Raw genomic sequence first — 22,922 nt, 5'->3', positions numbered from 1 at the left:
AAATGTAATTTAAGTGTTCTGACCTTATCAATGTCTGAAATAACAAAGTAATTTACTCTGTATAGGCTGCTTGGTACATATTTGCTGCTGGACAAACAACTTGAAAAAAAACGAGCAGAAGGATTCAATTATTTTGTGTGAAGTTACGCAAGTTTTTTTTACGTTTATTTTACGCGTTCGTTTTTCGTACCTTTGACCTCCTCTCTTGAGATTATACTAAACCTGAATGCTTTTGCTTCGTTCTCTATCAATCTCGATGGAGATCAATAATTCTTGCGTTCATTAGAAATCGTATTCATAATATAATGCTACCAAACCTTTTGTAATCGACTATCACTTGCAGATGTTGTGCAGTCTCGGTGTACCGCTAAGCCCATCAACGCACCATCAACTAATACTTCGAAGGAGTATATATTGGTTAATTAATGATGGGTATGGTTGTATTTTAATTTTTTCACTAATTATTTGCGAATTAAAAGAATGAACTGATTCAATTTCATTGCCCGTTGGTAGCAAGTGGGTGGCATGTGACATCTGTTGTAATATTTGCAAAAAATCTTATGTTAAGCGTTAAATATTGGAGTGAAGTTAAAAATATGAGACTGAAAGTCGTTTATGACCTGAGAAGTGTTCGTACGCTTCACTTGGTACGCATACCGCTCTTTGGGAACCACTGCTATTGGGAAACTCATCCCTCAGCTTCAGCTTCTTTCTTTGATAAATATTATCGCTTCCTCTTCAATTCCCACTTACCCAGTTCCTTTCTCCGATGAAGCCCCAGCTTTTATTTTGCATGATTCTCTCTTCATCTTCATATCCTCTAATTATTTCAATACACATTAACGCGATGCCCTCCCTCTGCCGTCAACTACTCCAGCCTCTCAGCCGATGCCTCGTCCAGTTTCCTTTCTATAATGACGGGCATCTTCTGGTTCCCCCTCACAATCGCTCCCAATTCTGAAGGTCGTGGCTCGATTGTATCATATATTTATAGAGCTCAACCTGCAGCCGAACGTCAGTTACGCTTAGGCCGTCTGCCGCAGAACATGGTCGGTGCATAGATCCATGCTTGAACTCCTTTCACTTTTTTTCACATACGAAAAATTTTTTAACAACAAAACGATGGAGAAAATAATACATGTTTTTTTTTCTACAGGGTCACTTTTTAAAAAGTGTTTGGGGGTGCGCTTTGCTGGCAGCCTTTACAGCTGCTTCAGGTAATATTTTTTTATTTCATTTTCTTCTGGAGTTTTTCTATCTTAAATTGGATGTGATCAACTTTCTTGATTTACTGATAATGTGATGACTTTTTAATAAATTTTTGAACCAAAATATCAAGGTTTATAAAAATTTTCATTTAAAAAAAATCGATTTTCCAGGAGGAGGCGCGCATAACGGCGCCTACTCCCCGCCATCAGTGTCGTCTGGAAGCGGGAGTTCGATCGGTAGCTTCGCAGTCCAAGGTCAAGGAGGCGATTTCCATTCGGAAAATTTCGGTCAAGGCGCAGTTGGTGGAAATTTTGGAGGCAGTGATTCTGATGGATCGTTAGGTGGTGGCTTTGCCAAAGGGGGTGGAGGTGGCCTTGGTGGCAAAAGAGGAGATGTAGGTGGCATAGGTGATATTGTTGGTAAAGGAGCTGCAGGTGGCTTCGGTAATGGTGTAGGTGAAGGGGGCGTAGGTGGCTTCGGTGATGGCATTGGTAAAGGGGGTGGTGGTGGCTTCGGTGATGGTGTTGGTAAAGGGGGTGTACGTGGCTTCGGTGATGGTGTTGGTAAAGGAGATATAGGTGGCTTCGGTGGTGGTGGTGTTGGTAAAGGGAGCGCAGGTGGCTTCGGTGATAGTGTTGGTAAAGGGGGTGGTGGTGGCTTCAGTAATGGTGTTGGTAAAGGGGGTATAGGGGGCTTTGGTGATGGTGTTGGTAAAGGGGGTGATGGTGGCTTCGGTGATGGTGTTGGTAATGAGAATGTAGGAGGCTTCGGTGATGGTGTTGGTAAAGGGGGTGGTGGTGGCTTCAGAAATGATGTTGGTAAAGGAGGTGTAGGAGGCTTCGGTGATGGTGTTGGTAAAGGGGGTGGTGGTGGCTTTGCTGATGGTGCTGGTAAAGGGGATGGTGGTGGCTTCAGAAATAATATTGATAAAGGAGGTGTAGGTGGCGCCGGTTATGGTGGTAAAGGAGGTGTGGGGAACTTCGGTAATAGTGTTGGTAAAGGAGGTAGTAAAGGAGTTATCAGCAAAGGAATAGGCGGTGAACTAACTGGCGCATTCGCAGGAGTAGGTAATGAGTTTGGCTCTGGAGGCTTCATTCACGGCATTGGAGACTTCAGTGTCGGTGGAGATTTCTTTGGAGGAAGCAGTTTTGGAGGCAGTGAAGTTAACGGTGGTTTTGGAGTCGGTGACACAACAGGATTTTATGGTGCAGATGGCGGATTTAGTCATGTAGATGGAGGTAGTTTCTTAGGGCAAAAGATTCATCCAGGAGTGGGTGGAACTATTCAAGGACTCGGATTTGGAGGAGGAGTCATCGGTGAAGGGTTTGGAGGAAGCTCTGGTTTAGGCTTCAATGGCGGCCAAGCATTTGTCGGTCAATCTAGTTTCTCTGGAGGACTTGGAGAAGTCGAACTAGGAGGAAGTTTTGACGATTCCGGGAGCTTTGAAAGAGGTGCGATAGGTGGATTTAGCGGACCCAGAGTTACTGGTGGATTTGAAGACATCGGCTTTTCTGGTGGATTAGGAGTGCACACAGTTTCTAGTGGCTTGAGTGGGCTTAGCGCTTCTAGTGGGCTTGGAGGAATTGGAGTAACGAGAGGATTTGGAAGACATGATATCTCCGATGGATTTGGAGGACATGGAGTTGTCGGTGGATTTGGAAGAAATGGAATTTCTGGTGGATTTAGAGGAGTTGGAGCTGCCGGAGGATTTGGAGGACTTGGAGTTTCGAGCGGATTTGGAGACCTCGTAACGACTGGTGGATTTAGTCATGGAAACTTTGGTGGGTCTTCTTTTGGACATGGAACCGGGTCAAAACGAGGCCTTGAGATCGTTCGAGGAGTTCCGATTCGTCTGAATGGAGATGGCCTTGGTCACGATGGATTTGGCTTCTCCGCGAACGTTGGAGGTACCAGAGGATTTGGAGATAATGAATTCGAGTTTGCTCAAGGTTTTGGAGGAAACTTGGGAACACTGTCGGGAGACCACTCGGGACGATTTAGTAACAACTTTGGCGGTTTCTCTGGAAACTATCGCTGTGAGTTATCAATTGATCAAAATCAATCATAGGATTTCTTTATAGTAGAAGTCCATAAATACTTTTTTAATAAACTCAGTCCAAACATTCCTTTGAATAAAGGAGAATGAATTGATACCCGGTCATTGCTTGGACACGGGTTCAAACCACTTAAAACATAGAGACGTTCAGAAGCTTCTGAAGTTTCTGCAAAATTTCCCTGGCAGGTGTTTGGTAATTGAGTTAAGAGGAGAATAATTTAATATTGAGAAACATACTTGGTGATATATTAGCAAATTAATGATACTGGAAAATGAATGATATTAACAAATGAACGTTTTTAATTCTCATATAACATATTGCTGAATTTTCATTTTTTTTTCTTTGTAGCGTGTATTGCTTGGAATTGGACGTAGATTTTTTGTCACGTCTAAACATTGAAGTTGATTTAATCTTTAGGAATTACGTGTTATGTATTTCATACTTCTACTTTCACTTTGAATTTTAACTCATGTTCAACTCAATTTGTTCGAAAAGTTAACTAATTCATGTGATATCCATATTTTCTGCTTCGATGATATGCGAACTAACGACGAAAACGTGTCATTCTTTTGTTTCAGGAAACAATGACGAGGTTGAGGTTACAAATCTACGAGTGAAGATGTGTTGAATGTTACGAGAATGGACAGCGAAATCGACGCTTCCCTATGGACCTTGATTGTTTTTGTTTTTATTTTTACTAAAACAACGGAATTAGAGAAAAAATCAAACGTTCTTTTTTGTATTTTTCTCAAGTTAACAATTCCAGTGGACATTAGGAAGAAAAGCTGAAAAGATTGTTATGCCTGGACTGCAATTTAACTAGAATTTATTTAATAATTTAATCCTGTCTTGTGAAATTATTTGAATAGATAAACGCTTCAACTTTTTTCATCTATCGCCAGTTTAGGATTTGTGAATTACCAGTGATTTTTCGGCTGAAAACAACTTATTGTAGATCCCAATAATGGTAGAAAACTTTCTAAGTAAATTGCCCTTGTAATGTCCACTGTAAAAAGTCCTAGGTCCTCTCAAGTTTCTTGTAAATGTTCATGAATGCTATTTTTTCAACACGAAACCCAACATACGTCGCATGCAGTTCAAATATGCCAAAGATATCACGGTAATCCAGTTTTTTGCTGCGTTTTTTTAACCTAAACCGAACGGCCAACTCGTACGATGTACAAAGCTTTCGACTAATTGGTAAAATATTTGTCCAACATCATAGAATATGCATTGCAGCGGATACTGTCGACACGAATGGGACGAAATGTATTTTAAAAACATTCTTGATTGAACATTGACTTGCCAGCCTAATTTCGTTCACATTGATGAGGACGAAGAACTAAAAATTTAATATTTGTAAGGATTTCATCATCTAAGTTACAAAATAGCGGGCTCCAGAATGATATGGATAGTTAGTAGGGCAGCGGATAGGAGCGTACCACGAGCGTGGTATTCCATGTCCTGGGAGTTGACCATAAGACTCCAGTCTCATCTGAAGTGTCTCTCTTCAGAGTGCCCTTCTTGACCTATGTACTGTTGGATGTAATGCTGATTTTGTTGCTCATTAAATAAATAAGTGTTGACAATACCGTGATCTACTCTCCTGAGGAATAGAAAGAAACAGCTGACTGGAAGAACCCTGTGAAGTTATGACAATATTGATCTTGAATGAACAAATTTCTTAGAAGGCTTCGTGAACTGATTTCAACACGTTGCAATAAATAATAATACCGAACAGATGTTACGCTAGAGAAGCCTAACATGTATTTTTTGATGCTGCACTCCATTAGATGAACCTCCGCGTGATAAACCTAAGTAAAATCACTGGGCATTTAATAACAATCTTACACCTCGCGGCTTCTCAGCGTAAATGATAGCAATCTCGGTGCAAGTATCAACAAATTAAACTGAATATTTATTACCCTCGGTTAACGGAATAAAATTTTGATTACCAGAATCTATTAATTGTAACTTCGCAAATAGAAATGTTTCACCAAAGGATGCTGAAAATTTTCTGGCATTTTAGGTGAGTCAGCGGAAAGTCATGTATAAGCGATTGACGACTGACGAATAATCAACTATATCATTAAACGACGTACCATCAATCTAAACTATAAACTGTGCAATAAGGTAAAAATTTATGTATGAACTCGCATCGTATAGTTTGTATACAATTAAAAGTTTGCTAATTAAACGTAGTTCCAATTATTTGCGGTTACGGATACTCTCACTGTCTTCGCAAATGCATGTAATTTTAAAAGCTGAAATCTAAATTTAAGATATTCATGAATATGTGTACGAGTAAGTACGTGCTCGTATAATTACATTATTATTCAAAATTTAACTCTCCGCTGATGAGGGTGAAAACGTGGCAAGGCAGGCGCGAAAATTTTTCATTTCTGTACCCATTCTTTTTGTTTTCAGAAACCCGTCAAAGATAAGAATGGGTATCAAATGATAATTTTGGAAGCCCGTCAACAACAATAAACGTCCCGGTGACCTGCAGATCGAAGCTGTGGTCCAAGTGCAAAAACAAATGGTGCGGCTGATAGCTTGGGAGTCGTTGTAAGATGAGTTGTGAGAGGAACTGAAGGAAAGCGTAGCTTAGACTGAAGGCGGACGGTAAACTAGAGTCTACAGATTATTCACACATGTAGTATATAATTAAAACAAACAAATCTAGACATATCTTCTCGCGAACCTTACTGAGATGTCTAACATATTATTTCAGTACTTCTGTTGTGGCCATGAAAAGGCAGGTGAAGAAAATGTGGTCTTGCTGAATTCAGGTGTCAAACGTAGTAAATGATCGAAAATTAATTATTGGAAAAATCCATGATGGTCCGACAAAAACAATATCTTTTGTTAATAAATTTAATTCGTCAATACTGTAGAATCGAGTACTTATTTATGCCAACCCCAGCATCAACTTTCAGCCCTCTAACCGTCCAATTTCACGATCTTAGAACTTTACTAGCAACAATTAGACTTAGAAAAAATGAACGAATGTAATAACAGCGATTAAGTAATTTCACCCTCAATTACTATAGCCGTCACGAAGAAAACATTTCTTTGAAATTTTCATTCATTGTGCAAAGCGATTTGAAAAGTATCGTTTACCATTCGTACAACTTTGTGATAAGTAGTAACGGAAAATATATACCTGAACGTATTCATTAAATGAAGTTATGAGGAGACGCTACTCTGACGTCATCGATTTAAAAACCTTAATTCCCACATTTCACAGATGACCTCAAACATAGTGACCGTGAAATGCTCTCATACTTACAGACATGCTCATTGGATTTCAGGAACATATACCATTACATAATTAATATCGAGGCTAAAAAAGTATTCATGTTTTGTATTCTTTCCATATAAGTGAATTTCTAACATAAATTGATATGCATTTTAAGGCAATAGAGTGACATATTATCATCTCCCTGATTAGATAGTATCACCAACACGAGTATATTGACATAAGTGCAATGACTTTCACTTCAGGTACAACTTCTTTGAGGCCTGAGATATGATACCGTGAAACATGATATTGAAATTCTTGATGTCACAAATACAAATTATGTGAGACGCTTGTTTTCAGTACTTGTGCAGTTGCTAGTTTTTCGAAGATTTTGTGAAAAGCGTTTAAAGGTAATACAAAATCATATTTGTTCTATCCAACAAATAATATGATGAGGCTAAATTATAAAATACCTAGCTCTTAAGAAAACAATGATGCATTTTTTTACGAGCAGATTCCTTCTAGAATATATAAATTACGGGTGAGCTTGAAATTCCGTTCGGAAGTTACTAGCTAGGTAGAATTAGCCGGTGGGAGGGACAATCCGCGCTCAGAGCCACGCATGCAGTACCCTATAAGTTTGTTTAGCCAGCCATTACCTGCGAGCATAGCAGCGTCAATCGACCACTTGTCGCTATCTAACTTTGTTTTGATATACGAGTGTTGCATATCTTGAATTACCGAGCTCAGGTCTGTTTTCAAGGCCTATTGCCGAGTGATTACTTCACTCTGTTCTGTGTAGACGACGTTTCGTCCGTTACCGAATCTTGAAAGTCAACATCACCTGCGCCGTCTGTCATGAACTGTTACATTTCCTTTTTCTAGAGTACGACTGCCAAGCGTTCTCGAATGAATATGGTAACGGTTATTGTTCTCTTTTAATAAAATCTTTCCTCTGATACAAAATGAAAGTAGGTACCTTCAAATAACTGTAAGAAAGGCATTGTCATATTAAATAATATCTAACGACTATTAGCAATACCTACATATCGTAAACACGGACGACAGACTGCGGCAACTTAGAACTGCTGAAGATGGTCGTAAAATTTACCGCAGAAGCTTGCGGGGGAAGAGCTATGTCTGACGGACGGAGTATCAAGTCTCCCGTGTGAACGGTATTATTTGTTTCGTAGGGCTTTTGAGACACGGCCAAGTGGTAGGCTGGAGGGAGAGTTTCCGAACTACCGTAGTGAGAAGGCACATAACTCTCGTGAGGCATAGACATCGATTGCGTAGATGAAGATTTCTCTGGGCGTGGACCGGACGGCATGAGGTATACAACGTCCATGTAAGACGGGGGATCGTCGCCAATTTTATCCCCTTGCAATGAAGAAGAAGATTCTGCGTCTGCAAGTGGAGCTTCTTGTTCCGAGTTGGTACTCGACTGGACTTCACTCTGCGGTATAGATTCGAGGATTTTCATGTCGATGTAAATTCTTAGTGGTTGAACCTGAACTAATTTTATATTCTGAAAAGTTTGAAGCTACCTTATTAAAGTTAATGCTTTGGTTATAATAGGTATAGTTTGCTCTAACGCTCGTTCACGAGAGCATGTTGAAAAGGTATTAAAGTGTTTAAAAATTGAATTACAGATTTGAGTTTGAGCAACTTCACAATTTGAATTACCTTACTTTTAAATTATTTTCAATTCCATATACAACTTTATGCAACTTTGTCAGTATATTTGTGTTCAATTGTTCTTGGATTTATTGTGATATTGTACGACTGGAAAATAGAATCACAAATGAACGATATACAAAATTTTGATTGGCCATTACAACTTATATGCCAGGTTTGAATTATCTGCTTGTTTCAATGATCTATTTTGCGCATATATACGTATATAGATAGTTCAATTGATCAGAATGGAGTTCAAGGAAGAAAATAAATAAGGAAGCGTCTGCTAGATTTGATGCGAATACAAATCAAGCAATCATCTTCACAGTAAAAAATTGTAATATTTCACTCGCAAAACTAAATAGGCAAGTTGAAACGTTACTTTAAAGCAGACGCAATCAGCAACGTTACTTTAAGCAGACACAATCAACAATTCCAATAAACCTCTCACCTGCGAATACATATCCTATCAACTCACCATTATGCGGAGACATCTCCACACTATGCTAGCCGACAGCAGCAGCAACAGGCATGTAACGACCAGCCCCTTGACTTGCAGCGAACAAGTTTGGGGCTCACGAGTGAGAGATTCAGTGAGCAAACATAGCGATGATATCGTCACACACATGCGGCAGTAAAGCTTGAGTAGGTTTGGTTTATCCTGAGAATAAGGAAGGAAGAATGAGAGACAAGATGAATTTAGGAAAGTCTAGAATACATCAAGTATGTTAAGTAACCAACACTCAAGTGAATGATATCCGACACCAATTTTAATCTTGGTATGCAACCCTCTAGATATAAGTAGACTATTGTTACGAATTTAGTCTTAACGCAAATATACGACAAGGACTCAACATTAGATTTAGAACCCTTAACTCTCATTCACGTAAAAGCTATTTAAACTCGATTTTTATTCGAGCTTTATGTTATAAAGGGGTTATAGTCCACTTACGACAATACCGCTCGTGAAAGTAAAATGATTTGAATTTTAATTCTAGATTACCGATGTGTATAATACTGTATTATAATAATGTATCGTACCTTACTGGAATACTGCAAAATGTTAGTATTTGTACACATCTTGCCCGATGCACTGAAAACATGTTAAACTGGCGATAACCTTTGACAATAATTGAGGGAATGATAAGTGCAGTAAAACAACATAAGCCACAAAAAAGTCAGTTTATTTCATTTGGGCGATGGTTGACACGCAATGAAAGGTGGAGTCCTCATCATTTTTAAACTGGGAAGCTAACATATGTTGGCAACCGTAATAAAAATGTTTAATTGTTCGTCTGTTCCCACTTCATCTTTATCGTGGTTTATGATTACCTTGTCTACTCCGTAGTAGAGCACGCCGGCTGCGCATGCTGCGCTCAGACTTATCAGCAGTAGCAGCAAAAGTCGCCTGTCATCTTAGATTAAAACAAAAATTACTTCACAGTTTATATTCTACTTTATATTGTTTTTTTACGAAGTACTTAATTATTTTCATTGCTTCATTTATTATTAAAAGATTTTGGAGACATAGAACTCAAGATTTTTAGATTACAGCTGAACGATTGTTCTAATTTTCAATTGATACTTCACAAAGCGTAAATTCTTACTTTTATCTGTGCAGTTTCCTTCGCAAGCGAACTGCACGAAGACGTAAACTGAGATTATCTGAAAAGTAACGAGTTACATCCTGAGTTTTAAATGGTAGAAGAAATACGTACTAACGAAGAAATTTGACTTATATTTATGGAGATTTTAAATTTTGGTGCTAATATATCAACTATACCGATATCCAAATTTGGTAAAAAAATCTCTAACGATTTCTCGTGAGTGTTTTGTAATTACAAGTTAACGATAGCAGAAATTTGTGTACCTTCATTAAAAAAATATTTTGAAAGAAATGAACCTCAAAAAAGTGAATGAAACCACTCACTTCGAACTCTGTTTTCAAGCTAAACCCTCTAATCATATGAGCACAGGACTGGGCTGTTATGTGTACTAAGCTGTTGTGTGTACTTAATTTTAATTAAACAATTTTTGGTAATTCGGCCCAGTCTTCTAACTCACTATCATTCACTTAAATATACACAATTTATTTCATGTTCACAATTGGCAAATCTTACCAAAAACTCACCGAGGAGAGCGCCGACACAGCTTTGCCAGCTAACGTGTAGTGGATGCAGCAGCACTCGTGATCACTCATTTCGCTTACGAGGTTAATTGCCAAATAACAGAAGATGGTTTTCGAAGCTCTGGTCAATCTTTACGAGATTCACTCTAATTTTAAATTTGTTCAAAATTATTACGTTGTCATTTTGGTTTTGATCCATTCCAGCTCATTGTACTGAGCGTCATTTGCTGTATGACGTTATATAGGTATGCTTTGTAAACCCCAGCAACCCATAAACATTTAAAGTTCACAAAATTATAACTTATCGAACGGAAATAATTATTATCAGCTTGATGGTCTTATTTTCGTCAATTACCACGATAATATATTTAGGATTTTTTATTAACGTCCATACATCAATGAAGTTATTATTCGTCAGTGAGGAGACAGTATGTAGTTCATGCTTCTATGGTCAACTTGTCACTAAAAACTGTCCCTGCATTGAAGTGCTCAGCGTCTCATAAAGTCACGCTATGTGCCCAACAAAACACTTATAATGCAATTATTCAGCAACTGCAACTACTTATCTTATCATGACCAGCAATTCTGCACTATTATCTATTTTTCAGGTTCTCTGGTGCTTAGTATCAGCGGGAGGGAATTTTTCAACGAGTGCTATGGACGAAATAATCGTAGATTAGAATTGTTGTCATTCAAAGTCCACGTTAACGTTGATGCCGTCTCAATTGATAGATGCTTTACTCTCTAAACTTTACGACAGTCATCGTTCGATCTACTAACTCGATAACGTCGACCTTGGTATGTAGAATTACTTACCTGACAAATTACTCTTCAACTGCCTGTGTTGCGCTCACCACCTCATCTAATGGAAATAAAATACAGGAATTTTACTCGAGTTATCCTGATGATTGATGCGTGGCAGGGTGATGGAGACTCGTCATTCGGAAGACTCACGACATGAACATTTTTCAGCGCATTTTTATATCACATTTAAAACAGTCAGGAAATCAAATTCGATTTCATATTAAATTTAGATTAAATAGCAAGAGATTAATATCAATAAAACATGCTGCAAAATATGTTTAGATTAATAGCAACAAAATATGTTGCAAAATATGGTCAGATTAATGGCAACAAAATATGTCGCAAAATATGTTGCATCGTACGTGACATCTAATTGTAATGAAACTGCATCCCTATTTTCTTTACTACTTTGAGGCAAAAAATAACATAAGCTCTTGAAGAGAACATTAGTAATGAAATTGGATGATTGAAAAGGCATGTGCCCACTCCTGTTGTAGTTGCAGTATGACTCGCGAAATCCTATCTAAAATGGAGTCTGGTTTTAAGCCTACAACTGATATACTTTCAAACGTTATTCAATGAATGAAGGCACACGCTTTCATTTAGCGCCGTATTTTGACGTATAATTTTCCTGGAAGTCTAATACATGGGGCTAATTACTTTATTTAAGTTCTACAGAGTTAATAACCCAATGGAGCCTGACGCCTGGCTTCACGCGGGCTATAATCAAATGTGTTGACGGAAACACACAGTCAAAGGTGCTGTTCTAAATAGTCACGCTTAGTGTCTATATTTTGATACTTCTGTTTTTGTCCTGCTAACTACAAAATATCAAACGATCTTTACTCGTAACAACATACGCAGGAGACAAGCGCAGGGAAAAATTTTAATTTACAAAACAAGTTCCATTCACACAATTCGGGGTCCCTATCTTATTAATTTTAATTAATTTTTTATTTATATCTCTGCATCATTAAAGATATCAGTATAAAAAATAACTAGGTAAATATCATTAGTGAATCACTGAAGTCGAGTGAGCATTTCCAGAAAGTTATGTCGCATCTTATCAGCCAGATGGCAAAAAGGCGTAATTATTCTCATTCTTGATTTTTGCATCTTTACCTGACAAGTGAATTTCTAGAGATCTAAAATTAGGCAAGTACCTAAAAATGCAATTAGTAAATTCTCAAGACGTGGGTCTATGGAACATCAGCCTTTATTTCATTTTTGCCTTTCCTCCCTGTTGCCCCTATCAACCCTAAAACATATTCACTATAGTTACACTGCAAATCCCTTTAACGCCTCATTTCCTATCTTTCTCCGCCAGTTGAAAGCTTTGCTTAGCGAAGCATTGATTTGATTATTAATTTTAATTTTTCCACTCAAAAGTATAAAGGTACGACGTGCAGCTCAGTAGATGCATATACGTGAATCGTTCACTTACCCACCGATCTGTTGAAATACAACCAGCAAATGTGAAATGTCGCATGACAGCTAAGGAAGGTCGGTTGAAAATTGGAAACTGATACGGAAACGGGCGTTCTTTTCTGAGGTATCGTATATTAATAATGATGATTTTTAAATTAGTTGTATATTGTAGGAGAAATTACACAGTCCTGCTAGGCTTAGGTTAAAGAGGATGAGGGAGGAGGGGGAGTACAACGGATATAAACTTTAACAAATTCCCGATTATGTGTCGTGTGAGATTGTCATCGCGTGAGATATGTTTTTTTTGCCGAATATGCTGGCCCCAGCCACTTTATATACATTTCTACCAAGACTCGCTTGGAATAAAATTTACACTATAATTTTGTGTTTATTTTTATTAATTTGTCCTGTTGAAATAATGTATTAATTTTATTATAATAATGTATGAGCATTGCACGGGCAGACCTTGAGACTACAGGAACCAATCTCCTATTGTCATAGAAACCCGTGTTTGTGCATATGGGTTCAGGTAATGAATGCTCAAGATCATTTTTATTTGTCATGGTTGAAGTAGAGTAGAGAAACATCCACTCGCATAAAAACATCTCATCACATATTAAATTCCCAGTCAGAAATCGCCGCAGTCGGGGAGGCGATCGCTGGTGAAAATGCCTCTCACTAAAGTGGTACCAGCGCCGCTTGTGGCAGTAAGCAGGCAGGCATGTCAAAGCTGTCGAAACATCCATGCATGCCTGCGAGAAGACATCCGAGGCAGCAGCCGTACCCGGTCGAATGATCCGCTAACTGCGAACGTGCGGCGTGAATTCATCATTGACGGCAAAGTTCGGCCAGTTTGCGAAGGTGCCTGCGCCGAACGGCCTTGGTGACAACAATAATATCAAACTGGATAAATTCAGTGAGCAAGCATCGATATTTTACCTACTTAATATTGTGTTTGATTGATGCATGGGAGATAAAGCGATATTTACGGGAAGGCGCCTTCTTTAGGCACTATACAGTAGACGAAGGAGAGGTACAGCCTCGCCTCCGCCATTAGGTAACCTATCTCGTGGCATCAATCGTTGTTCTGAAGTAGCCTTGAGTTGATGACAATCTACAGCTAAGAGCTTTTCGAGGAGCAACGTTAGAAAGAACTGCATAAATTACTCTCAAAAGTACCGCTTGTTAAAATTGAAAGCCTTACGATCGACGGCAGCGGAACCGTGAAGCTGGCCGGTAACTGTTTTAGGGCCCTCAATAATTTCACGATGGCCGTGTTGGCTCAGTTTTCCTGCCGTGTATGTACGGGCAACCGACGGTCGTTTCGGCACAGCCGCGTAAAGACTCAAAGCGATAACCGTACCTTCATCATCTCTGTGATCCCGCCACATATTAAATACTTTCTATAATGTGTGAAAACAATGAAATCATCTGTTGAAAAAGGTTTCAATATTTCGGGTTGCTCTAGTGATCAGTGTTTAAGTAAGTAGAAGCTACTGGAATGTCTGTACAGGTGTCTACAGGATATTTTGTTTTAGTTGGTCGGTACTCCTATTTTTTCAAACCTTTTAGTTATAATTTTTATCTCGGTAGGATTCCTGCAGAACGCCTGTAAACGCCACTCTTTATATCGTCTCGCAGACACGCTACTTAATCAATTGGTGTACTGGAAGTGAAGGGGAAATTGGAATGGAGAGATTAGGTATTAGAAAATTTCATATTTCCAATATAGGTACCGGTATTAAACTATAAACCGTGCATTCGTTCACCCATGGCAAACATTAGTAAGATGGCATTGTCAGGTTGTCACCAAATAATGTACTTATTATAGGTCACCAACAAGAGCCTCTTGTACTACTATGAAATCCGAACGATAAATTGAATCTTAATCAGTCTAATGATGAATAAATATAATTTGTTTGGAGACAATTGCAAGACAGATTGAATACGTTTCAATTAATGTATTTAAAACATGTTTCTTTAATGTTATTAACTTTTAATTGCAGGATTTTTACTTGGAATAAAGAGATACGATGATACAGGACGCGAAGTTTGAATGCTGTTATTGGCCCCTCAAACGCTGAGATCACAGCAATCGACATTGAACTTTTTCAGCAGAGGTTACTTTCCAGATTCTAATTTATATGAAAGCGTAATAGTAAATTCCGTGAAATTAAACAAATTATGTCACTATAAGCTAGCTACAAAAAACTAATTACATAACACTGTGCACTAAAATCATCAATCCTTGAACACGCTTTAATCCAAATGAGCTTTCAAACAGCAGCGCATATCGATAAGCTATAACCTATTGGGATCGTGAACATGGACGGCAGACTGCGGCGACTTTGAACTGCTGAAGAGAGTCGTGAGATTTCCGGCAGGAGCTTGCGAGGGAAGAGTGATGTCTGACGGACAGAGTATGACGTCACTCGGAAATGTATTTGTTTCGTAGGACATTTGAGACACGGCCAAGTGGTAGGGCGGGGGAAGTGAGTTCAAACTCTCGTATGAAAAACGCCTATAAATCTCGTGAGGCAGAGGCACTGTGAAGACAGAGGAAGATTCCTCCGGGGGTGGCCGGTGCACAACGTCTCTGTACGACGGGGGATCATCTCCAATTCTATCCCCGTCCATGGAAGTGGAAGATTCTGTGGCTGCCGGTAGGGATTCTGATGCTGAATTGGTAGCCGACGTGACTTTGACCTGTAGAACGAATTCATGAAAATTATGCCTGTCGGCTATTCCATTATTGAACTAAATAAAATGAATGTTTAAAAATTGGAAATCAATTTATTGAGTTTAGAATGAGAAAAGTTTTTGTGCTGCACGTACGTTTGTGCGATAACACCAATTCAGGAAGTCAGGGAAATAAACAATAGTCATTGAATTTTCATTTCTCGTTATTATTTCTTTATTCGACACCAGACGCTCCTATATTAGTGATAGCAGAAATAATAATCAAAACATTTGTCAATGGAAATCATTAAAATCATCAACAATCAAAACATTTAATATAAATCCGGAACGATTCAGACACGGGACGACATGTCCTGGGCATATATAAGAGCTGTACAATTTTCCTGAAATTCTGTTTTTAAAGGGATTCAATGAGTCACATGATTGCTTTTCCAAAAATTTTTATGCAAGAATTTGTCAGTTTTCAACATTCCAACTCCATCAAAGTAAGACATATTTAAGGTCAATCTTGCAAACGAAACAAAGCTTCTAAGCGGTTGACTTATAGACGCTGAGTCACCGACCCGCGCTGATAACGACTTTTGAAACTCGTATATACTGTTCACGTTGGGCGACATGATTCAAATTGTATCTATTATGAAACGTGACGAAAGAAGCGAAAGCTAACTACAAAATTATTCTGCCATCCATGCAACGCATTAACGTATTTGCCGAGTTGTGTGGACCGCCAAATGTCGCCAAATATTCTTAACCGCCCATTAAAATTCGAAAATTTAAATTGTAAATCCTAACTACGCGAGATCATAATGTCTTGATGTCTCGTATCGCAACGAAATATCGTCTTTACTTGAATCGTTAAGGCATATCATGTTATATAGTCAATCTTTCTCGTAACGTATCAGAGTATCCGGATAACAATTTCTAACTTGGAGCCACAACGTTTTCCCGATTTCATACTTTATGCAATAGTATTTTGAGTTTTCCCGGTATTTTCTTCTAGGGTATTTCTCGTCTCGAAGATCCGGCTCAATTGAAGAGAACAATTCATAGGCACGGGAATTTGCATAATCATTTCTTATTTAGTTGCAATCATAATGTAACGGGCCAGATATAGGCCTCGTTTTGTGTACTAGATTTGAAGCCGCCGCACTCCTCGAAAGAAGACGGCAGAGAAAAATTTACTAGCCGAACTGTCTTCGGCTGTAGTCTGTCTCTCGTATGGAGCGACTTCATCTGTACCATTGTTGTGCCCATCGATTGCTTCATGTGCGTTCTACGTCATCTGGACCTGTTGAGTGCAATTGATTTTGCAATTTTGAAGCAGTTATCTCAAGCCTCTTAAGTAAACGTCGGCCTGAACTTCATTGGTTGTTTCAAATCTTCCACGATCTTAGGGCCCGCTGGCAGAGACCTTAAAGTGTTTAGACGTAGTAGTTTCCCGCTACAGTAATTTTGAAAGATGTTCATTGATATGTTAGGTGGTCTTAGGTACTGTAGCACTTACGCGAAGTGACGCTTCTTGTCGGTATTTGGAAGCTTCTTGTTCGCACTCTAACGAGTTATTTCTGTTTTTTACATGCACATTGCTCGATCCGTCGGTTGGTATTATTTAGACCCTTAATTGTAATGTCAGTGGCGGTCCACCATTGACATCGCTAGTGGAGCTAACGCCATCACAATTGTAAGGGCATTAGCCTCACCACTGGTCGGGCTAATGGAACTGAGTACACCACATTCTAGTGCCTCTCAACGGTCAATCTGAAGTAGAAAGTTTGAGAGCACGTCACCATTGAGAAAAAGAACTCCTCTAACCACTTATCTCATTTAGGGCCGAAAATGAATACTGAAAGACTACTCATGATTGAGAGATCTTGTCAATTTACCATAATTAAACGGCATCTCCACACGATGCCGGCTGACAGCAGCAGCAGAAGACAGGAGATGATCATCCCAACGACATTCGATGAAGTTCCGGGCCCACGGGTGAAAGCTCCAGTGAGTAAACATAGCAGTGACATCGCCACGCACATGCATGAGTAAAAATTGAGCTCGTCTGGCTTACCCTGCAAATGAATGGAGCGAGTGAGATATAAAATATAGTGAGGCATCACGTCTCATGTTAAGTAACCGACACCCAATTGAATGGTATCCAACACCAACCTGAGAATTAGTATAAGGCTAGGGTCTGGAACGGCAATGCGAATAAAACACAAAATCGTAACCGAAAACCGGAGAAAACGGTCAAACACTGGGTTTTGGTAACAATTTTAATACTAAAACTGATATATGTACTACTTATCAAATTACAGCAGTTAAAAAATTATATGAATTTTAAAATATTAAAAGTTGTAAAAAATTGACGTTTTAACGTATACGTATTTGAAGTTAAATGTGGTTTTAAAGTTAAAAGCAATGAGAACTAAGTAATAAAAAGTCGTAGTAAAATTGTAAATCAGTTCATTTAATTTTGGATGAAGGTCAACACAGACGGCTAATAAACGGCGGCGAAGTGATCATGCGCTAACGCAAGGTGGCAACCGCAATTACAACGTACATTTGCTTATATATTTCTACTAGCATGGCGTGATTAGTGATTACCTTCGTTACTACGTAGTAAATTGCTTATATATTTCTACTATGCATGGCGTGATTAGTGATTACCTCCTTTATTTCATCGTAAAGCATGACGGCAGTGATTAAGGTGCCCAGACCTATGACACTTAGCAGAAATATTCGCCATCCACCTGAGTGTACAAGAATAATTACTTGTTAATAAAGAACCATTCTAATCTTGATAGTTTTCCAAGTTTCTGTTTAAATTACATGTCTTTATTTGATTAGGAAAATATTTCAACTACACAAAATTCCAGACTTGTTCTAATTGTTGTGCAGTCCGATTGTTCAGCTCAGCAATGAAAACTTTCGAAATCAATCATTCTTACTTGTTTCGTAGTTATTATATTCGATAACGGCCAGCAAGATGGCGTAAGCTGAAACTATCTGAAACGGAATCTCTTGGGACTTAATTGAATTAAGGTAGGATATATAGCATAACGAAGTATTCCTACTAATTTCTATGAAATTTTTAAAATTCATATACTATTTTAAAAAGAGCTATAGCAGAAATTCTTGTATATTCTCACGGCCTAAGGGCTGGCAGTGAAAAATGAAGTTTGAAAATGTATTGAAAACGCCCACTTCGAAATCATGAAGGTAATTCTTCATTCATTTCATTATCATTCTCTTCACTCATTATCATTCTCACTCGTCTCCTTATCATTATTCACTCATCTCATTATCATTCTCGCTCATCTCATTATCATTCTCTTCGTTCATCATCAAAAATCATTCTACTTTATGTTCACTGTTTTCGTATCTTGCAAAAACTGACCGAGGTGAGAACAACTGCGGCCTTCCCAACGGCCGTGTAGCGGATGACACAGCACGCGTTGTTTGCACTCATGGCACTTGCGGATCTGATTACCAAATAAGGACTGAAGAATTTCTATGCTATAGTCCAACTGTTAAAGTCACCCCAGTTAGAAGTCACTCTGATCTTCTAATTATCCAGAATTATATGTTATCATTGAAGGTTCTGCTATATTTTTCCTTATTATGAGTAGCGTTATGTGTTGCCAAACGACATCCAGTAATGAAATTTTTTTTTTCAAATATTTTTAAATTATTGCTTTAAATAATTAAAAGCAACAATCAAAACATTATTGTAGACAAAATCTTGAATTAAGGTCATAGAATAGTGAACATTTGGGTCAGTGAGGAGAAATGATGTATTTCATACCACGGTCTTCCAATTAGCACTGACACGTTCCTGTGGTGAAGTGTCCGGCGGCTCACCTCGTCATGTTAAGTGAAAATCAAAAAAACATTTATGATGCAATTATTGAGTATCCAAAACTATTTATCTTATCACGATTATCTTTTCGTTTTTATCATCTCTGACTCAGATCTCGTGGTATCAGTGGGAGGGAAATTTTCAAAACGTTCTGCATGTAAACGAAAATTTACTTTCTTTGGTTTAATTTTCCGTTAATGTTTGTAGTCTCAATAGCTAGAAATATTCCATGCTAATTTCTGTGATAGTCATCCTCCCTCTACAAACCCAATAAAACCGAATATTAAGGCACTAAATCATAAGCCGCACAAATTACGCGTTTGCTTGCGTTTTCCGCGTATTGCTGTGCTGATAACGACCGCTGAACACACGCCCCATCTCATCTAATAGATATCAAATGCAAGAATTTCACACAACTCGTCATGATGATTGATGCGGACAAGCTTATTGTGACTCGCCAGACAGACGAAACATGACGTGAACATTTTTTTTATTACTTTTCACTCACTCGGCTGAGGCTGAGTTTTCAGTTTCTAAACGACACTGTCAGGAAATCAATTTCCTTTTCATATTAAACTTGGCTGAATTGAAGAAAAAAATACTTCGAAAATTGGATTTATAGTGTAATCAAAAGATGTAGATTAACAGGGGCCAAGATAATTTTGTGAAATGCAAAAGTTGAACCCACGGCATAAAAATTGCGAACCACAATTTTGTCACAAGATCGGGATTTTATACAACTATATTTGAATATGAAATGAATGCAAATTGCACGTCGCTCTTTAGAATTTCTTCAGTTTAAACGTGGTCAACGGAGAATAGCAATGAAGTAGTAAAGAAATTTACGCCAAAAGCTACCGAGGTTCAACTTCAAATTGTTCATCGAATTTAACCTCTTAGCAGATTCTTACCTGGCAACCGCAGAAAAGCTGTTTAGAAATCCTGTCCCATATTAGACCACCTGATGAAAAATAAATTGCAACATTAATAGAAATCTTACAACTGTAAGGAATTTACACTATTGAATTTGGATTCTACAAATTCATTTAATCAATTATCTCTAAAAAGATTTGGCCTGCACAGGCAACGACGCATCCACAGTTTGCTACATCTGTCGAAAAAGAAAGCAAGCTGCCCTTCTTCTGGTGACAGTAGCAGAGAATTGAAGATAGCTTTCAATTAGGTTTACTTGTTCTGAGCGCGGTCCTGCGCGGAGAAGCTCAAGTGCGCCAGACACTTGAGTAGTCTCTTGGTAGTGCTGTAACGTAATTAAGCGTGCTGCAATGAAACGTGGACGTAACGCAATGAAATGTGACGTGACGCAAAAAACCGTGGACGTAACGCAATGAAACGTGGCGTGACGCAAAAAACCGTGGACGTGACGCGGTGAAACGTAGACGTGAGGCAAAGTTTGACGTCACAAGAGGGAAAAGGAGCAACGGCAGCAGGACCACAAAATTGCAAATGCTATAGAGAGAAAGCAAAATTTTAACTAGGCTCTTATCATGAATTAAAGTGGCAAAATTGATGAAGCGGTAATATCAAAGATATTTGACTAATCTATTTAACACCTATTTAACAAACCTAAGGTTCTTAATGCCCGTGTTGAGACTAAATGATGAAACAATGAATGAAATTGAATTTTAGTAGTCAGGAATTTAAAAGCAAAGAAAATACCACAAAAATTCACCATATCTTTATAAGAGAAAACGTTTCGGAGTCCAGCTCCATCGTCAGTTCAAAACACAAAATTCTGTTCAGAAAAAGTTTGTTTTCTCTTATAAAGATATGGTGAATTTTTGTGGTATTTTCTTTGCTTTTAAATTCCTGGTTAACTTGCGATTCAAGCAAACGAGTGATTTTAAGTTTAGTAATTTAGAGGAAAACAGTAATAAGAGTAGAAAGTTGTACGGAAGAAGACAGCAAGAATACGTGGAGGTTTAATAGCGTATTGAAAGAGGATCACGGATTTTAATTATTAATGGCACAATATCTATTAGCATAACAAACTATCAACGCGAATTACACAAACCCTACTTTGGGCCAGAATATATATTTGATATAATCCGATGATTAACTCATATAATTTTGTTCAGATGTTTTTTTGATATAACATAGTAATGATTCGATATAAATTTAACACAGATTTAACAAATTTTAATGCAGATATGAAATTAAATCTGATATAAATTGGATTTAAAATATTGTAAATTGTGAAAATAACAGAACTGACGGCGACTCTGAACTGTTGAAGAGAGTCGTAAGATTACCGGCAGGAGCTTGCGAGGGAAGAGTGATGTCTGACGGACGGAGTATGACGTCACACGGAAATGTATTTGTTTCGTAGGACATTTGAGACACGGCCAAGTGGTAGGCCGGGGGAAGTGTGTTCAAACTCTCGTATGAAAAACGCCTATAACTCTCTTGAGGCAGAGGCACTGTGAAGACAGAGGAAGATTCCTCCGGGGATGAACGGCGCTCAATGTCTCTGTACGACGGGGGATCATCTCCAATTCTATCCCCGTCCGTGGAAGTGGAAGATTCTGTGGCTGCCGGTGGGGATTCTGGTGCCGAATTGGTAGCCGACGCGACTTTGACCTGTAGAACGGACTACTGAAAAATATGAACGGATTCATGAAACAAATTTATCGAGTTTAGAATGGGAAAGTTTTTGTGCAGCAAACTCGTTTGTACGAAAAAAAAAATTCAAGAAGTCAGCGAAATAAACATAACTCATGAATTATCATTTCTCGTTATTATTTCTTTATTCGAGACAGGACGCTCCTAAATTTGTGATAGAGGAAATAACAATCAAAACATTTTTCAATGGAAATCATTGAAATCTACCATGAAAACATTAAATGGAAATTCGGAAAGATACAGATACGGGAGGAGATATCCTGGGCATACATAGGAGCTTTACAAGTTTTCTGAAATTCTATTTTTAATGGTATTTAACGAGTTATATGATAACTTTTCCAAAAATTTTCATGTAAGATTTTGTCTGTTGTCAACATTCCAAAAGTATCAAACTTAAACATTGTTAAGGTCAATCCTGTAGATGAAACAAAGCTTCCAAAGCGGTAGACGTCTAGACTTAGCGTCACCGACCCGCGCTGATACCGACTCTTGAAACTCGTACGGTCCACTCTGGGAACCATGATTTAAGTTGTATCTATTATGATACGTGATGAGAGGAAAGCTGTAAAATTGTTCTGCCATCCATGCAACGCATTAGCGTAACTGCCGACTTGCGTGGAGTGCCTAATGTCACCAAATTGACTCAACTGCCCATTAAAAATCGAATATTTAATTTGTCAATCCTAAATACGCGCGATCGTAATGTCTCGGTCTCGTTTCGCAATGAAATATTTCGTCTTTCCTCGAATCGTTAGGGAATGTCAATTTATATATAAATTGTCTCGTAACGTGTCAGAGTATCCGGGAAACAACATCTAGCTTTGGGAACGTTTTGCCGATATCTAACTTTATGCCAAATAGTATTTTGAGTTTTCCCGGTATTTTCTTCCAGGGCGTTTCTCGTCTCGCTGTCCGGGCTCAATTGAAAAGAACAATTAAGAGGCACATGAATCTGCGTAATCATTTCTTATTTACTCACAATCATAAGATTAAAAGATGTTCATTGATATGTTATGTGGTCTTAGGTTCTGTAGCACTTTAGGAAATGAATCTTCTCGTCGGTATTGGGAGGCTTCTTGTTCGTATTATGACAAGTCATTTCTGTTTTATAAATGCACATTGCTCGATCCATTGATGGTATTATTTAGACATTTAATTGTAATGTCTGTGTTGGTCCATCAT

General features: G+C 38.3%; 3 protein-coding genes across 4 annotated transcripts; 1 reads left to right on the top strand and 2 right to left on the bottom strand.

The window, feature by feature from the left end:
* The first annotated feature begins 914 nt into the window (after positions 1–914).
* Positions 915–4,561, top strand: LOC108681144 (glycine-rich cell wall structural protein 1). Its single transcript, XM_018170139.1, has 4 exons — positions 915–1,049; positions 1,157–1,217; positions 1,380–3,245; positions 3,845–4,561. Coding segments are annotated over exons 1-4 (2,064 nt in total). The 3' UTR covers positions 3,847–4,561.
* A 1,435-nt stretch (positions 4,562–5,996) lies between these two features.
* On the bottom strand, positions 5,997–10,787 carry LOC108681182. The gene is made up of 5 exons (XM_018170187.2): positions 10,319–10,787; positions 9,795–9,852; positions 9,520–9,602; positions 8,666–8,848; positions 5,997–7,966 (listed from the first exon to the last, which is right to left on the bottom strand). The coding sequence occupies exons 1-5, from the start codon at positions 10,385–10,387 to the stop codon at positions 7,553–7,555; spliced, it is 807 nt and encodes a 268-aa protein (XP_018025676.1). The 5' UTR covers positions 10,388–10,787; the 3' UTR covers positions 5,997–7,552.
* Positions 10,788–14,288: 3,501 nt separating this feature from the next.
* Positions 14,289–18,851, bottom strand: LOC108681157. Of its 2 annotated transcripts, XM_018170155.2 has the most exons (5): positions 18,639–18,851; positions 18,190–18,247; positions 17,909–17,991; positions 17,131–17,310; positions 14,289–15,253 (listed from the first exon to the last, which is right to left on the bottom strand). In XM_018170155.2, the coding sequence occupies exons 1-5, from the start codon at positions 18,708–18,710 to the stop codon at positions 14,849–14,851; spliced, it is 798 nt and encodes a 265-aa protein (XP_018025644.1). In that variant the 5' UTR covers positions 18,711–18,851; the 3' UTR covers positions 14,289–14,848. The 2 variants fall into 2 exon arrangements, with proteins under 2 accessions (XP_018025644.1, XP_018025643.1); XM_018170154.2 differs by lacking the exon at positions 18,639–18,851 and having other exon boundaries at positions 18,190–18,465.
* Between the last annotated feature and the right edge of the window lie 4,071 nt (positions 18,852–22,922).

Source organism: Hyalella azteca, unplaced genomic scaffold, assembly GCF_000764305.2.
Source record: "Hyalella azteca isolate HAZT.00-mixed unplaced genomic scaffold, Hazt_2.0.2 contig5366, whole genome shotgun sequence".
Taxonomy (NCBI): domain Eukaryota; kingdom Metazoa; phylum Arthropoda; class Malacostraca; order Amphipoda; family Hyalellidae; genus Hyalella; species Hyalella azteca.
This window is presented reverse-complemented; position numbering and strand designations above follow the sequence as displayed.

What these genes read in the sequence shown, in the direction of transcription:
- LOC108681144 (XM_018170139.1), top strand. Translation starts at nt 915, where the DNA reads ATGACGGGCATCTTCTGGTTCCCCCTCACAATCGCTCCCAATTCTGAA. An exon ending in GCCGTCTGCCGCAGAACATG is followed by an intron (nt 1,050 to 1,156) that starts GTCGGTGCATAG and finishes TTTTTTCTACAG; the next exon opens with GGTCACTTTTTAAAAAGTGT. An exon ending in AGCCTTTACAGCTGCTTCAG is followed by an intron (nt 1,218 to 1,379) that starts GTAATATTTTTT and finishes TCGATTTTCCAG; the next exon opens with GAGGAGGCGCGCATAACGGC.
- LOC108681182 (XM_018170187.2), bottom strand. Translation starts at nt 10,387, where the DNA reads ATGAGTGATCACGAGTGCTGCTGCATCCACTACACGTTAGCTGGCAAA. An exon ending in AGGAAACTGCACAGATAAAA is followed by an intron (nt 9,603 to 9,794) that starts GTAAGAATTTAC and finishes TTTTAATCTAAG; the next exon opens with ATGACAGGCGACTTTTGCTG. An exon ending in GGAGATGTCTCCGCATAATG is followed by an intron (nt 7,967 to 8,665) that starts GTGAGTTGATAG and finishes TCTATACCGCAG; the next exon opens with AGTGAAGTCCAGTCGAGTAC.
- LOC108681157 (XM_018170154.2), bottom strand. Translation starts at nt 18,343, where the DNA reads ATGAATTTTAAAAATTTCATAGAAATTAGTAGGAATACTTCGTTATGC. An exon ending in ATATAATAACTACGAAACAA is followed by an intron (nt 17,992 to 18,189) that starts GTAAGAATGATT and finishes TTGTACACTCAG; the next exon opens with GTGGATGGCGAATATTTCTG. An exon ending in GGAGATGCCGTTTAATTATG is followed by an intron (nt 15,254 to 17,130) that starts GTAAATTGACAA and finishes TTCGTTCTACAG; the next exon opens with GTCAAAGTCACGTCGGCTAC.